Source organism: Punctularia strigosozonata (genome assembly GCF_000264995.1).
Source record: "Punctularia strigosozonata HHB-11173 SS5 unplaced genomic scaffold PUNSTscaffold_1, whole genome shotgun sequence".
Classification (NCBI taxonomy): Eukaryota; Fungi; Basidiomycota; class Agaricomycetes; order Corticiales; family Punctulariaceae; genus Punctularia; species Punctularia strigosozonata.
In genome coordinates this window covers 1775124-1790047 of record NW_006767433.1, presented here as the reverse complement: position 1 = coordinate 1790047, position 14924 = coordinate 1775124, and the positions used below count along the sequence as shown (strand labels likewise).

The following is a 14924-nucleotide window of genomic DNA, read 5'->3' as shown; positions in this document are numbered from 1 at the left end:
CTAAGTTCTGGACCACGCCAATCCGATCTGTTTTCGTTGGTCGTTTATACCAGGCAACGTCCACCGCGTCCAGCGTTTGCAGATGGCCATCGACTTCTTGCAACGAGACAGGAACCTAGACCTCATAGCTGCTACCGCAATTTCCACAGCAAGGAACGTAGATCTTTTCAGCGAATGCACTCTGTTTACTCATGTTCTGGTGGGAGCGGATAACGCACGCGTCGTCATGGCGCGCCACGGTCAATACTGCATCTGGGTGAAGCATCGCCCTCGTATAGCCTCGGGCGACGAAGAACCTTGCGTTTCGTTGGTCATGAAGATCAGTCTGGGCAGTGGTCACAAGAGGTACCACAACGCTCGAAACTTCAACAACGATCAATTATGAGGAAGAGGTTGTGGTGTAGTGTACGGGACTTGATGTTGTACCTCAGTGTCCATCCCGCGAGGAAACAGGGTCGGAATGGCAAAGTGGCCTCAAAGGATTACGGAGCGCCAAGTTTTCAACTAAGGAAACCTGTAAGCGCCAACGGACTGAGCCAACTTTTCAACAAGGAACGGGAGATGTACCTTCTGATGGTCTCAAGTGGACACGGCAGGTACATCGCTATGGCTTTCTGATGCTTTGTTCTTTGCTTTCCAGTTCCGGTTCAACTCGGAATAGCATTGTTGACAGAGATGATGTGCAAGTTTAGGAGAGCCGCATGCCGGGCAATGGACGAGGTCTATCCCGAGTCAGTCCACGTATTGAATGCAGGCACAGCGAGCTAAGATGCACGTACTATGTTTGTCCTTGAGTCCCTTGTTCGCACTACGCATGGACTTGCGGGAGTGCGATACCTTTTTCTTGGGCACAGCGAGCACTATCGGCGGAAGAAGCTCGAGAAGAGACCATATGTCGGGTAGTGACCAGCGCAGCGATGGTGACGGAAGGCTAGGTATGCCAAGAACTGCTGGAGCGGCAAAGGATGGCGTGAACAATGAAAACCTGAAAAGATTCCGTAGCGGCGCCGCAGACGCAAGTGAGAATGCCGCCATCGCTGGAAGGGAAGAGGCTAAGAGCGGAAAGTCGCGCTCGTGGTCGCGGTCGCGCGCTCAGAGTTCGCTTGCGTTCCACCACCATGTTCCGCCTTACCCGACCGTTACTACAAGCCGCCCGTAAGACCACTACCGGGGTCACCGGCCTCCATGTGCATTCCAATCCTCTCCCCGAGCTTGTCCACACTTACCAATCGACACTCTCGCTTTTGTCGACCATACCCGAAAGCTCCGTCTACCGCCAGGGTGTGGAGGCACTTACTCAACGGAAGCTGGATATCGTCAATGCTGCCGACGGAAACATAGCAGCTGTGGAGAAGGAGCTTGAAGATGGCCAGATTGAACAGGCTTTGGACATCGCCAAAGACGAGCTAAGCCTTCTTTCGAAGATGATTGAGTGGAAACCGTATGTCCCTTCATATATGATGCCTTACAGCGCAACCGTATTTACCTCGATACAAGCTGGGAACCCCTGGAAGAGAAGCCGGAGAAAGGCCAGTGGGAATACTTCGGTAGCGACACGCTCGGTGTTGACCCCATACAACAGTACGTTCGCAACGTATCCCGTCGCCCGCCGTCTCACATATTATAGCAGCTCGTGATTGTGGGCGAAGCACCACTGCGTTTCCTGCACCTCGTCAACATCTTCAGCAGTAGTCCTTCTAGACTCTCATGACTTGTACCGGTAGATTGGAAATCAATGGGTGATCAAGTCAGTTATGGATGCCGCCACGAGTCGTTGTTTGTCCAAGGAACTGGTCCCATTCCGTGCGGAGTGTCGTTTGTGATTCCCTATCGACGTTGAAACAGCCATAACCAAACTGTGGGATTCCCGACTTCAGGGTGCTTTGCCTGAGTGGTTAAAGGGTGGGATTTGAATTGCTTACTATCCCATGGGCTTCGCCCGCGTAGGTTCGAACCCTGCAGGCACCGGAGTTTTTGCCTTTTCTCGCGAGACATCCGTGTTTCAAAACAGCTGTATATTCTAGTGCTCAGACGCTGAGAGGTGTGCGCTCGAGCTTGAAGCTTGAATATCCGACAGCTTCCTCTCATCGCTCGTTTGCGAGACAACCCGTGACCGCTGTCTTCTGTAGGGGCATCTGCCTCACGCCTTGTCACATCTTGCCCTCGCCTCCCAACCATGGACTCACTAATACCATTCACCACCAGCGGGTCGCTTATGGACTGCGTGGACAGTACGTCTGCCACCACGTAGCCTTGATATGCGAGGGCCTGAGCACCCGTTTCCTCGTCCACCATCCTGCCTACACTCGGTTGCGCACATGCGGTCTTCCCTCAGGGAAAATGCTGGTTGTCCTTCGCGACGGCCGGAAGCTTGTCGGCGTGTTACGCTCCTATGACCAGTTCGGTATGTAACAATGATCTCGTTGGCAAATCGGCGTTGAACGAAGCGCCCTTCAGCAAATCTAGTGCTGGAAGACACGGTAGAAAGAATCTATCACCAGGACGTCTTTGCAGAAAACTGGCGTGGCCTCTATCTCATTAGAGGAGAGAACGTAGTTCTCCTAGGAGAGGTGGTGCGTCAACAACATCATGTCATTGACACATGGTAACTGAACGACGCCCGGCAGGACCTGGATCGCGAGGATGATGTTCCTCTAAAGCAGGTTGACTGGAGCGTGTTGGAACCATATCACAAGGCCGATGCGGTCAAACAGAAAGAACAAGAAGAGGTCAAATCGCACATCTTATTTGAGCAGCGAGGGTTTTGCAAGGAAGGAGGGGAGGGCGATGCGTACTGAGCAGACGATGCAGAGGAATGTCTGGGGCTCGCATCCTCTGATTAGAGGATGCAATAGGCAGATTCATTATTGCCTCGCTGGCGGAGGGGCTCCAGCACCTCACGGGCGGTATACGCGCATTACTATCGATACATTTGTCCTTTGTACGTGCTCTATATTATTCATCGCATGGAAATGGGTGTAGTAACACATCACTCTGCTTTCCTCTTCTTACCCCGCTTCGTGGTCTGCCCATTGGGTTTAGCCTTCCCATGTCCATTGATGGCCACAACTGGCTGAGAGCGCACTGGCTCAGCGGCCTGCGATTGTCGAGTGAACGGATCCAGGAGATCTTCCATGCGCTTCCTGAGTTCACGCTCTCGCGTGGTGAGCTTGTTGAGAGCCACCTCTTTGATTTCCCTCTCCAGCGCGACCTCTGTTAGGCGTAGTTTCTGCCATCTAGTATCGCATGTTAGCGTCGGTAAAATACCATTGGAATCAAGTGATCAGTAACTGACCCCGCGTGGCGTTCGCATTTCTTCTTCCCGCGACACCACCATTCGCCGTCCTCCCCAGGCGTTTCAGCTGCGGAATCCTCAATGACGACGCTCTCGTAACTCTCGAATACACCGGCCCCGAAAACTGCCACCTCAGTATCGCCGAAGCAAAGGCGTTGATCCCATCCGCATTCCTCGAGCCTTTCCGATCGTCCATCGGCAAGTTCCACCAAACGTTCCCGCCATTGCACAATGTCCATGGTCCTGTTGATTTCATCCCGCTTCAGCTGAAGCTGATCCAGCAGGCTATGGAGCCTGTCGACCTCGCGTTGGATGATGGATCTTTGTGGCGCTATGAGCTTCTCCGTACGTGCTCCGTACATGCCTTGGCCAACTTTGATGTCGTCCACTCTGTCCTTCGATGGTTCGAATTCAATCCGCACGGTCACGCCTTCCCTCTTTTGCGCGGACTTGACCTTCTCCCACAGTCCTGCTTTGTTCCCGCCTTCATTGGACCACTTTGCGATCCGCGCCTGCATCAGCTTGAGGCCGCATTCATCTGAGCAGTACTTGGAGTAAAGTCCGCGAGCTGGTTTGTGGCATGCGGCCTGCGACGTTGGGTCGGGATGTTCTAGCCCGTAAAAACACCGTTGTTTCCATGTCGTGTGCAGCGAAAGATGGGGATTATCTAGGCGCGACATGTCAGAAGGGGTCGCTCACCAAGGGTGCAGAAGGATCTTACTCTTCACGCAAATCGGGCATATAAATTGGTCTACTAGATCAACCTCAAGATCGGGCATCTTGAGGCATTGTGTGTGGTACCACTCATCGCACCTATTGCTCATAAGGATTAAGACGGCTGGCGGAGCTGCGTACTCACCTGTCGCAGGCAATCATGATCCGATCCTCATCATACTGGGTCTTGCATATGCAATACAGCTTCTCGTCGTCTTGATCATCCTGAGGCACCTCGCTCTCCCTCGCCTCCTTGGACTCCCTGTGCTGTTCAATGCTAGGAGGCATGACAGATGTCGATCGCGAACGGGAGGGCGCCTGGTTCGAGGAGGACATCGCAGTTCCCGAACCCTTCTTTCCCGACACAGCGGGAAGTGTATCATCGGGTCTCCGGAAGACCGGCACCTTTTTCGTCCTGCCTGTTGTCGTCAAACCTGGTGCGATATCAGCAAGGGTAAGCGCGGCATCGGTCCCAGGCGCTGAGGTTTTCCCTTTTCCCTTGGGCTTGGCGGGAGCTTTTGCTTTGAGTTTTGCTGTAGCCTTAGCCTCTTTAGGTTCCTTGGCTTTCGTCTTACCGATGGGCTAACTGATTGTGAGCAGTTGTTTGCCGCGAAAGCAGAAGCGAGATACCTTCTTCTTTTGACTTGAACTTGTAGGGGCAGGTTGCGTCGATTCTGCCAAAGGAAGATTGTCTGTGACACCGGTCTTCTGTCGTGGCACGGTGCTCGGGACAGGAGTCGGAGAGACTTTGGCCTTTGCAGGAGACGAAGTATTTTGCCTTGTGGAGCTCGAGGTAGACGAACGCGGGCGATGTTGGTCATCCACTAAGCTAAGCAACTCGTCATCCACATCCATGTCCATGCCCGCGTGATGGAATCTACTTTCAGGTTCCGGCTCGACTGCAGCGACAAGCTCGTCCTCGAGTTCTTTGGCCGAGTTAGGGCTCGGAGGTAGAGGGGTAGACAGAACGACAGGAGTTGCAGTATCCTCGCGTCTAGTCTGCGCTGGTGAGGCTAACACATGTGTTGGCTGCCGATGTTCGGGAGGTGGCGAAGGTGGCTCCGAGTGCGGTGGCTCGGGCGCCCGTGGCGACTCGCCCGCATAATGCTCCAGAAGCCACTCATGAGGATCGTCTTCGCCACCGAGGCTTAGTTTCCGCATTTGCTTTGTCTCCAGTTTTGGCGTCGGTGTCCGCACGTTGACTTGCGGTGGAGTGGACTCCCGCTTGAGAACCCGATTCCGAGGCCGCGCTTCCTGCGGCGATGTCCGCGCTAGCTCGCCCCCGGCCCTGGATGGACCGGCAGATCTCTGCATTTGCATAAACTCGGCTTTCACTGGCTGCACAGAAGGCAGTTGGTCCGGGTCGGGAGCCTCCACTTTCGGCTCGGGTTGCACCGGCAGCCCGTGGGCGCTCGCAGGTGGGCTTCCAGCTTGTACTTCCCGTGCAGCAGGAGGCCTCGGCGATAAAGCACGGCGTGGGGTTATGTGGACATCGCGAGAAATCGAGTGAGGCTCCACGACCACGCCGTCCGCAATCTGGATATCTGTAGTTGGGGTCGGATTGATGAGGCCTCGCAAACTCGCGCTGGAGCTTGCACTAGACCGCCTCCTTCCCTCCTGCCGTGTTGCAGTTCCATCGTATAAACCGTGACGTGCGGAGGCCTCCTCCCACGAATGGGGCACGCTTGATCGTGGGGTGCTGTCAAGGATCATCTTGTCCTGCTCCTTCTCTCTGACCATCTCCATGGATGAATCCACATCCATCCTGTGCGATGAACTGGGCCTTGAATGGATGGCGGTATCAGAGCCTGCACTCAGCCTCCGTCGCTCTCGCTCGCTTTCCACCGACGCTGCCTGAACGAGAGCGTCCAACCCACTAAATGGTGAGATGCCTGGTGGGGGCATGGGAGACATAAGCGGGGGCGGAAGGCGAGTAGGTGCATTGGACGGTGACGTGGTGGAAAAGAGTGGTTGTACCCGGTGAAGGACTTCCGATACCGGCAACTCCGTGGAGGGATGACGAGACGAAGGATCATATGACGAACCTGCAGGCGGAAGCTCGTATGAGGTGGGGTATTGCCGTTGATGGCTGGGGGACAATGACGCGCGATGAGACGATCCACCTGGAGACATCACGGGAAACGCGTTGGAAGGGGATCGCGTTTGCTGAGGAGAGAGACGGTGAGGAGAGTAATTGTGGACGGATGATCGCGCATATGCAGGCGGTGGTGGCATGGTGGTGGCACTGAGACTCGGGGATGCATGATAGCTCGGAGAACGGATGGGAGGCAAATGCGAGGAGGGTGGAATGTACTGCAGCAGCGATGGTAAAGTGTGCCGCGAAGAAATCGGATCATGCTCAGGTTCATCGATGTATGGTTGGTGACTAGGTCGCGCGGTTGAAGGAACTGTAGCATTCTCGCTCCGTATATGCGACTCTTCCGCGCATAACATTCCTTGGACTGTAGACGCGTGAATGGGAGAGGTGCCAGCCCGGTCGTCGTCGGAGCGCCGTTCCGCGATGTCCATCATGGGATGAAGTGGTGACAGCCGTACTTGTTCCAAACGACTGTGCCAAGGACTTCTCAGTGGGTCTGTACGGTTAGAAGTGTCCACGTATTGCGTCTGAAGGTCCGAATGAGACAACGCTGGCGCGGGCGATGCAGCGGAAGAGTCGGACTTGCTGAGTGACAGTGACGTCGCTGCCGGTGGTGACACAGACGAAGCGTTGTCATCGCACAACAAAGATGAAATTGTGAGTCGACGGGAGCTCATTGTGCCTGAACTAAGCCAACCGAGATGAGGTATGAGATATGAGGCTGGCACAAGGGTGTAAGCGCCCGTAGGCGCCTAACATATGCGTCTCGGAACGTTAACGCTGAGAACGTAGGCATTCCATTCATGGTCTACGACGGCGTTTTTTGTGCACACTCAACAAGCCTCATGCGTTGGAACATGATGGACTGGGGACGGCGAGACATATGATTGCTATGACGGAAGTCTTACCTCTGAAGCCCACTACAGCACCGGTAGAGCACAAAGCGAGACTTCCACGCACAACGGCACATCAAAGGACAGTCATGTTGTTCGATTGCAAGAACAGAGGTATTAGATAACTGTACAACGAGACATTGCGACAGAACCCACGCAGTCGCCACGAAGGGTCGACTGCCAATGGACGAACCAGCGAGCCTGCCGCACCCAAGTCCCATCGTTTGCAACCAGAAGGCGCTCTCATTCTCCGGCCAACCATGACGGTCTCGAGGTCCTCGATCCACTCCAGTCCTAAAAGGCGGGCGAATCGTCGTCGAGATGCTTTTGAGCGGCCGTGTCTTCCAAAGAGAGGGAAAACGCGTGTTCGGACTATATACTTGCCACGTGGCTGCAACTGTACAGCTGGTCCAGCGAGCCCCCGACGCGCGTCCCGGGGGCTTGTGCAACCGTAGTGCTCGTCGTTCACCCTCCAGCTTTTGTCTAAAGCGTTCATCGGCAGATTCTGCCCCAAAAACCTTTGCTCGTCGTTCCCGCCGCCAGCCTCTGACTGAGCTCGCCAAAGGCCCCGAACATGTCGGTGGCCTCAAAAAATCCTTTTGCCCTCCTCGACGGTTAGTAGACACTATCGATCTTCAATGGTACCAATTGATCGCTCAGTCCTCATATTGCGCCTGTTTGATTGTCGCGTTCGTCATGCTGCTCTGCAAAATACGTCCGTATAGACGGTGAGGAAGCTCCCGCTCCCGCTGTCCCCGCCTCGAAGAAGGAAGCGGCTCCTGCTCCTGCGGCTCCCGCCTCTCGTGGTAACCAAAAGCGTACCGGTCCCGCATCGCGTGGCGGCAAGTACTACGCCCGCGGAGGTGGCAATAAGGGCGCCCCTCGCGAGAATGCCGAGGAGGAGCCTGCCGCCGGCGAGGAAGGTAGAAAGAAGTGTTAGTGTGGTCGTAGTCTTCCGCGACCGTACATGCGCTCATGCTGCGTTACCAGTTGATGGCGAAGGCCGTGGCCGCGGTCGTGGCAGAGGACGTGGCCGTGGTGATCGTGGCGGCTTCCGCGGTGGTCGCCTGGACAGGCACAGCGCCACCGGCAAGACGTAGGTCGAGCACTCTTTTCACCCGTTCACTGTCTAACAGTTCCTCAGTGACTCCGAGAAGAAGGTTGCCAGCGGTTGGGGCGCCGATGAAGGCACCCCGGAGCTGAAGGCGGAGGAGGCTGGCGAGACCGACGCCAAGGCTGAGTGGGGTCCTACTGCTACGGACGATTGGACCGCTGGCGCCGGAGCCGACGCTGCCAATGGTGCCACCGCTGCCGAAGGTGCTGAAGGCGAGAAGGCCGAGCGCAAGCCCCGGTATGAGGAAGAGGAGGACAACACTCTCACTCTCGATCAGTACCTCGCCAAGAAGAAGGAGTCCACTCTTGACATCCCCAAGCCCGAGGTCCGCCAAGTCGACGCCTCTGAGTTCGAGAACGTCACACCCATCAAGAAGGGTGCCGAGGAGGAGGAGGCCTACTTCGCCGGCAAGGCAAGTAATCCAGTCGTTGCAGTAAGGTGGTTCACGTAGATAACCTCCTCATTCTAGTCGAAGTCCGCCCCCAAGCAGCGCACCGAGAAAAAGGAGAAGGTTTTCCTCGAAATCGATGCCCGCTTTGAACGGCCCCAGCGCGGAGGCCGCGGACGTGGCGGCGATCGCGGTGGTGACCGTGGACGGGGCGACAGGGCTCGTGGACGCGGCCGTGGTGGACGCGGTGGTCGCACCAATGGTGCCCCGGCTCCGACGCTCAGCGTCGACGATGAGTCCGCCTTCCCGTCGCTCTCTTAATGTGCAAGCTCCTGCATGCCTGAGCCGAACATGTGCAAAATTTTACCAAATGGGCGAACTTTCTGGTTTTCCGCCATGGAAATCCGCGCGGGTTGGCTGCTGCCACGCATTATATATTCCGACTGCTAAGATCTCCCTGTTCCCTCTTGCTGTCGCCTGTAATACCTCATGACTCGCATGCATTAGCACTTTTTTCAGTATGACTCCCTGGCATCAATATGATATGACACCCTCCGTGTCCAGTGTAATGTGTAATGCGTGAGACAAGAATATATACAAGGCGAACTGCAGTATTCCCTCGTGGTCGTTCAACCCGACGCAGCGCCAGTACATGTGACGCAGAGATCGCTGTTATCTACGTTCGAGCAAAGGTACGCCGCAGTACCACTCTTCGGTTTCACGGAGAAATTCTGGAGGTATACATCGCACGTACCCGCAGCCGGGCAATCAAGAGATACGATCGTTGAACCGCTAACTGTGCCGGATACGTTCTTCACGGTGAACCCCGTCACCGATGCCTGGGAAGGATTTGCAGCCTGCACCGTGTTAGCGCAACTCAGGAGCCACGACAAGTAACAGTGCTCACGCAGTCAGAAGCACTGGAGCTTCCATAGCAGCTTTGTATCTGGACGGCGTACTGCAGCACACGTTCAGGAGGGGCATGGGAAATGAAGGTTCACGAATGACTCACATCGGAATTGGTCACCGTCACCCCATCGTATGTGACATTGGACACAATCGCCGTGCCAGTAGAGCTTCCTCCCTGGTAGAGCTTGATTCCGAGTGCTTTGGCACTGTTGATCATCGTGATATCCTGGATATACAAGTTCTGTACTGTATCGGTTTTACCCTTTGACTGGGCACGCGCATTAGCGTCAAGCGCGGTGAAGAATGGACATGAATCTACCCCGCCGAGACTGCCAATGCTAACGCCGTGAGACCCCGTGCAAGATAGGGTATCGATCGTCCCGTAAGTAGCGCCCGCTTTGAAGGCGACACAGCTGCAAAGTTGGCGTCAATATGCGATCGCGACGGTGTCGAGAAGCTCCACACTCGTCGTCATTCACCACGTTGCTGTGCTGTAGCGTAGAAGTGAGCGGTGATACTCCGCAATATAAGGGGATGGACGCACAGAGACCGTGACGAAACTTGACGACCCGATGTCCCACCCATCGGTGTTATGTGCTACCACTGATGAGTTTGTCGATACTGCTGTCAATGTGTTGTTGTAGTACGTGACGCTCTGCGAATTCACCACGCTGTGGAAGACATTCCTGTAATGAGATATGTCAGATGCAATACCTACAACTGCCATCGCAGTAGACCCACGGTGCGTTGATGAACTTCAGGTTGCTTATGGATACCCCGGAGACGCTATTCATATACCATATTGTAGGCCGCTTGTAGGAGGAGTTTCCCGAGAAGACCTAGAGATCGCTGAGCATGTAGTGTAATCCACAAGATGCAGATTGACCGCCCCACCTCCCAGTACTTCTGACCAGATCCATCAATAAGTCCCCATCCGGAGACCGATTTGATTATGGCATTCGACATGCCCTTCGCATAAATAGCGCTACCTTCGATATGAGCTCTCAGTAGCTCAAGAGCATCACCAGCACGCTTACCCAGTCTTTCCCTCCCAGTAATCGAGGTCCACGGAGAGCTTGAGAGTACCTGTTATATTTTCTTATCACCACGCCGGTCTTAGCAAAGCATCATTAACACGTACCCTCGATTTCAAGGGTGCATCCTTGGCAGGCACTGAGGTCAAGAACTTCGTTCAGAGCATAGGTAACGCCCTTGGACAAGACTATGGTTCCGCCGTTTCCGCAGGAGCTCAATGCGGCGGAGATAGCAGGCACGTCCGAGTCCGCAGCATTGTTATGGGAAGCGACTGTGCATGTTGCCCTCTTGTCAAGGTGAGCAGCAGAAACAATGGCCAAGCATGTCAGCAAGCTAGTAGCAAGGATATGCATATTGATGGACAAGCAAAACCTGTCCCATGCTTTAAACGTTTATAAATGTCGTTGGACATGATACGGGACATTCTGGGACGTCTAGCGGGCCGCACTGGATGTTTCCTCGGATGAAGTAGTTGTGTAGCCGCGAGGTATTGACGTCGGGCGGAAGAATGGAACACGGTTGCAGCTTGAAATACGTATCGTTCAGAGCGGAAGCCATGCTCTGTGCAACATATCCACAATGAACTGTCACAAGGGCGGCTCCGGAAAGCGTGCGCTGGCATCCGAATCTCCAGCCTGAGATATGCATGATCTGCTGAGGAAAGCGGCCCGGACAACCAGCATCGCGAACCTTCGCCGGTAGCTATAAAGCTCCAAGGTTCTGTCTTTCCAAAATCACGCCATCCACGAACATCATCAGGCGGCTCCTCACTTCAGTTATCAGCGGCGATCACGAGGAACAAAGTCGCATTCGAGGTTTCGTCAGGTGTGAGAGGAGCCGAGTCCTGGAAGTTCACCCCACGACAGATGCAACGGGTCTTCGCCGTTCGGCACCCGACACGCAAGAGGCACCCTCTGAGTCCCGTGGGCCTCAAAAGTGAGAGTCGGAGCGTAGAGGTGGATATCGTTGTAGTCAGTGGTCAAGTCGCGATTGCGGCACTGAGCGGATCCAGGTCCATTTCCTCGAGTATAGCCACAGGGACGAGCTTGTCAACGCACATGCCAGCGTTCCAGTACAGTACTGTACTTTTACGACCGTAAGTTCGGCCAGGTCGGAGGGGGACAGGGGACACGACCCAAGTTCGCGGCCGTGGGAAGTTCATCCGCAGCCTGCCCGGGGGACACGTGCTTACGAGGTCAGATTTTCTTGATCACACGGTCAGATATAAGACTCCCACGGTTAGATATAATGTGTCCCGGTGGTTCGGAGTGCCAGGGGGACAGGGGACAATAAGTTCGGTTCGGGTGCCCCGGGGACGCGGGACGAACTTACGGTCGTAAAAGTACAGTAGTATCGTTCATCAACTTATTAGGATCTATACTAGCTGAGTCTCCGACTGCGTAGTGGTTGCAGAAGGTAGTATTCACCTATACTAGCTGAGTCTGTACATAGCAGTGTGAATACATGATATCTGGCGATGGCGGGCGTGCTTACCTCCGACTGCGTAGTGGTTGCAGAAGGAGGAAAGCGCGACGTCCCGCCGCTCTGTTTTGTTCGTCAACCGTATCGCCACTAATCTGACTTTAATGGCGGAACCTTATCCCTCACACTCCTCCTCGCCGTGTAGTCAGATCTCCTCCTCGCCGCGAACATACGGTCGGCCGGTCGGAAAGCGAAGACCGAGTTGGTGGCGTAAACGAACAAAAGCAGGCGAGGGTAAAGCCTTCGTGAAGATGTCGGCAGTGTTATCGGTGCTGCGAACGTAGTAGAATTTGACGTCGCCGCAGGCCACACGTTCACGAGTAAAGTGGTACTTGATATCGATGTGTTTTGACCGGTTGTGTTGGGACTGATCCTCGGTCAGAATGTTAGCGCCTTGATTGTCGCCACCGATAAGCGTAGGACCTGGTTGGTCGTGTCCGATCGCCGCGAGCAGGTTGCGCAACCAGACAGCTTCTTTTGTCGCAGTGTACGCGGCCATGTATTCCGCCTCGCACGACGACACAGCGACCACGGGCTGCTTCCGGGAACACCATGAAACCGCGCCAGAACCCAAGTTGAAGGAGAAACCGCCGACGGAACGGCGCGTGTCGGGGCAGTTCGCAAAGTCAGAATCGGTGAGGCCGGCAAGACGGGGAGACCCTTGGCCACCAAGGACGAGCCGGAGGTCACGCGTTCCCTTGAGGTAGCGTACAACGTGCAGTGCTGAGTTCCACATCGGTAGGCCAGGGTTCGCAAGGAATTGAGACAGGTGTCCGACGGCATGTGAGATATCGGGCCGCGACCCAACCGCGACGTACATGAGGGAGCCAATGAGTTGTCGGTACGGGTATTTCGCGGTGTCGAGGCGTTGTCCTTCGTCGGGGCACTCTTTCCGGGAATGCTTAGTTCCTGGAGAGAGCGGAGTGGAGACAGGATGAGCGTTGGACATGCCGTGCGTGTCAAGGATCTTGTCGATGAGTGCTGGTTGGGACAGCAATATCGTTCGGCGTTCACGATCCCGTTCAATTTTGATGCCGACAATGAAGTTGGCCTCGCCGCCGTCAGTGATGGTCCAGTGTCGCCGAAGGTCCGCCTTGAAAAGGGCGATTTCATCGTCGTCGCTCCCTGTAGTCAGGAAATCATCGACATGTATGCCAGTCACGATGGTACCGGAAGTGCGTTCTCGGAAGTAGATGCAATGCTCGTTGCTCACGCGGACGAACCCAAGGTCAACAAGTTTAGCGTGCATCTCCTTATTCCAGCATCGCCCCGCCTGCGGTAAACCATACAGCGCCTTCTTTACACGCCAGACGTGGGTCTCCATGCCGGCGACTTCGAGACCACGCGGTTGGCGGCAGTAGACCGGTTTGTCGAGTGGGGCGTTGAGGTACGCAGTTTTGACATCGATCTGGCATGTCGGCCAGTTCTTCCGGGCGGCCAGGTCAAGCAGTATACGCAGAGACTCAGGACGAGTAGTCGGAGAGGTAGAGGCGTCGTAGTCGACACCCTGGACGGCATCAAAACCCTGCGCAACAATCCGGCACTTCAAACGGTCAGGCGCGCCGTTGGAGTCATACTTTGTGGTCAGCACAGGGCACGTTCCGATCAGCCTGGTTCCTGCAGGCACAGCTGTTCTGGGGACGAGCTCATATACGTCCTTCTCCCGTAAGGATTGCTGTTCATCCGCACAAGCCTCCAACCAAAGATCAGCGTCGGCTGACTTCATAGCCTCGTTCAGGTTTCGCGGGTCGGTAGGGTGTACAACATTAATGGAGGCCCGGTCCCCGTCGTCGGCCATGACGGACAGGATTTCGGATAGGATTGGTACGCTTACGGTCGAAGAGTCACCGGCTACGCGAGTTGCATACACGTAGGCATGATCTGGGGAGGAATCAACGGACACATTGGCGCCAGCCCGATCTCTGAGTCGCGCGGAGCGTCAGGGTTCGGGCTTGCCTGATTCGAGGGGGGGTGTCGCAGGTGGTGCGGGGACGTGTGGAGAGAGAGGGAATAGGGAGTGTCGGAGCTCATCGGCAGGTGGGCAGTCCGGCGAAGCAGGACGGATGGGAACATCAGGCGCGGGTGCGGAACGCTGGTGCGATTCAATGAACTCGACATTTCGTGAGGTGACCAGGCAATGGCGCTCTCGGTCCCAGCAGAGGTAGGCTTTGCTATGTGGTGAGTATCCGACAAAAACACACTCGCGCGAGCGCGGCGCAATCTTTGACGGTGGAGGATCGATCAAGACGAATGCTCGGCAGCCGATCTCACGCAGGTGAGCAACGTTCGGCACCACACCCCAGAACAGCTCATGTGGGGTCCGACCACCGTTCGCGGACGACGGAGTAACGGAGGCAAGGTACGCGGCGGTGTCACGTGTCGGATCTTGGGCCGTAACCGGGCCAAGTACGATAGCTCCGGTCGTTCCGGGTTGTCCGCCATCGGAGTAGCAGCTCCGGTACCGGACCTACGTTATCACATGAATAGTCCTCCGGCGACTCAACGTCCCGGTAGTTCTCGAGTCATAACGGATTCAACTCCGACGTTCACGACCGATATGCCTTTAACGGTTTGATATTCCCTTCGGACTTATTCTACCTCCGATTATCAGCTTGTAACCATATGCTCCGTCCTTACGATTGACAGTTCCACATGGTTCATAGTTCCGATAACTCCTTATTCCACATGGTTCATAGTTCCGATAACTCCCTATCGATACGAGCTCCGAACCGTGCCTCCGCGTATATAAACTCCTAGCTCCTGTACTCTAACTCCTTAGTTCGAATATCGACTAAGTTACTCCTCTGCTCCGACATGGACTTAGAGCGCGTAGCGACTCAAGCCTTAAAGCTTGAGTCTGGTCCGTACTCGCACTCACTCTCTGTATCTCGAAACTCTGCTCCGACTTTCTCCGACTCTCTTCCGACTCGACTCCGACAATCATCTCGCTAGGTCCGGACGTCACACCTCCGGCGTCGGACTTAGCTCCGTCTCGA

At 55.3% G+C, this 14924-nt stretch overlaps 5 protein-coding genes and 1 non-coding gene across 6 annotated transcripts; 3 read left to right on the top strand and 3 right to left on the bottom strand.

Annotated features, from left to right (window-relative positions):
- Nucleotides 1–579: 579 nt before the first annotated feature.
- On the bottom strand, nucleotides 580–1035 carry PUNSTDRAFT_57631 (uncharacterized protein; the record flags this gene model as incomplete). The annotated part of the gene is made up of 2 exons (XM_007378560.1): nucleotides 580–722; nucleotides 780–1035. The coding sequence occupies 2 exons, from the start codon at nucleotides 1033–1035 to the stop codon at nucleotides 580–582; spliced, it is 399 nt and encodes a 132-aa protein (XP_007378622.1).
- An 83-nt stretch (nucleotides 1036–1118) lies between these two features.
- PUNSTDRAFT_94960 (NADH2 dehydrogenase) lies at nucleotides 1119–1765 on the top strand (the record flags this gene model as incomplete). The annotated part of the gene is made up of 3 exons (XM_007378559.1): nucleotides 1119–1441; nucleotides 1498–1581; nucleotides 1631–1765. The coding sequence occupies 3 exons, from the start codon at nucleotides 1119–1121 to the stop codon at nucleotides 1635–1637; spliced, it is 414 nt and encodes a 137-aa protein (XP_007378621.1). The 3' UTR covers nucleotides 1638–1765.
- Nucleotides 1766–1877: 112 nt separating this feature from the next.
- On the top strand, nucleotides 1878–1968 carry PUNSTDRAFT_t11. Its single transcript has one exon. It is a non-coding gene; the product is annotated as a tRNA-Ser (tRNA).
- Nucleotides 1969–2193: 225 nt separating this feature from the next.
- PUNSTDRAFT_79448 (uncharacterized protein) lies at nucleotides 2194–6045 on the bottom strand. The gene is made up of 8 exons (XM_007378558.1): nucleotides 4640–6045; nucleotides 4155–4591; nucleotides 4017–4108; nucleotides 3296–3962; nucleotides 2628–3236; nucleotides 2458–2573; nucleotides 2336–2404; nucleotides 2194–2231 (listed from the first exon to the last, which is right to left on the bottom strand). The coding sequence occupies exons 1-5, from the start codon at nucleotides 5921–5923 to the stop codon at nucleotides 2990–2992; spliced, it is 2727 nt and encodes a 908-aa protein (XP_007378620.1). The 5' UTR covers nucleotides 5924–6045; the 3' UTR covers nucleotides 2194–2231; nucleotides 2336–2404; nucleotides 2458–2573; nucleotides 2628–2989.
- A 1404-nt stretch (nucleotides 6046–7449) lies between these two features.
- Nucleotides 7450–9121, top strand: PUNSTDRAFT_117404 (uncharacterized protein). The gene is made up of 5 exons (XM_007378557.1): nucleotides 7450–7614; nucleotides 7726–7935; nucleotides 7991–8096; nucleotides 8145–8526; nucleotides 8584–9121. The coding sequence occupies exons 1-5, from the start codon at nucleotides 7575–7577 to the stop codon at nucleotides 8821–8823; spliced, it is 978 nt and encodes a 325-aa protein (XP_007378619.1). The 5' UTR covers nucleotides 7450–7574; the 3' UTR covers nucleotides 8824–9121.
- Nucleotides 9122–9131: 10 nt separating this feature from the next.
- PUNSTDRAFT_109885 (pectin lyase-like protein) lies at nucleotides 9132–10799 on the bottom strand (the record flags this gene model as incomplete). The annotated part of the gene is made up of 10 exons (XM_007378556.1): nucleotides 9132–9359; nucleotides 9410–9460; nucleotides 9515–9679; nucleotides 9731–9824; nucleotides 9877–9902; nucleotides 9956–10097; nucleotides 10153–10250; nucleotides 10306–10396; nucleotides 10449–10497; nucleotides 10553–10799. The coding sequence occupies 10 exons, from the start codon at nucleotides 10797–10799 to the stop codon at nucleotides 9132–9134; spliced, it is 1191 nt and encodes a 396-aa protein (XP_007378618.1).
- Nucleotides 10800–14924: the final 4125 nt, after the last annotated feature.

Bases quoted from the DNA above. Each gene is read 5' to 3' on its own strand.
- PUNSTDRAFT_117404 (XM_007378557.1), top strand. From the start codon at position 7,575: ATGTCGGTGGCCTCAAAAAATCCTTTTGCCCTCCTCGACG. The intron at 8,097-8,144 runs GTAGGTCGAGCA...ACAGTTCCTCAG, and splicing joins CACAGCGCCACCGGCAAGAC to TGACTCCGAGAAGAAGGTTG. The intron at 8,527-8,583 runs GCAAGTAATCCA...TCCTCATTCTAG, and splicing joins AGGCCTACTTCGCCGGCAAG to TCGAAGTCCGCCCCCAAGCA.
- PUNSTDRAFT_79448 (XM_007378558.1), bottom strand. From the start codon at position 5,923: ATGTCTCCCATGCCCCCACCAGGCATCTCACCATTTAGTGGGTTGGAC. The intron at 4,592-4,639 runs GTATCTCGCTTC...ACAATCAGTTAG, and splicing joins GTTCAAGTCAAAAGAAGAAG to CCCATCGGTAAGACGAAAGC. The intron at 4,109-4,154 runs GTGAGTACGCAG...TATGAGCAATAG, and splicing joins ATCATGATTGCCTGCGACAG to GTGCGATGAGTGGTACCACA.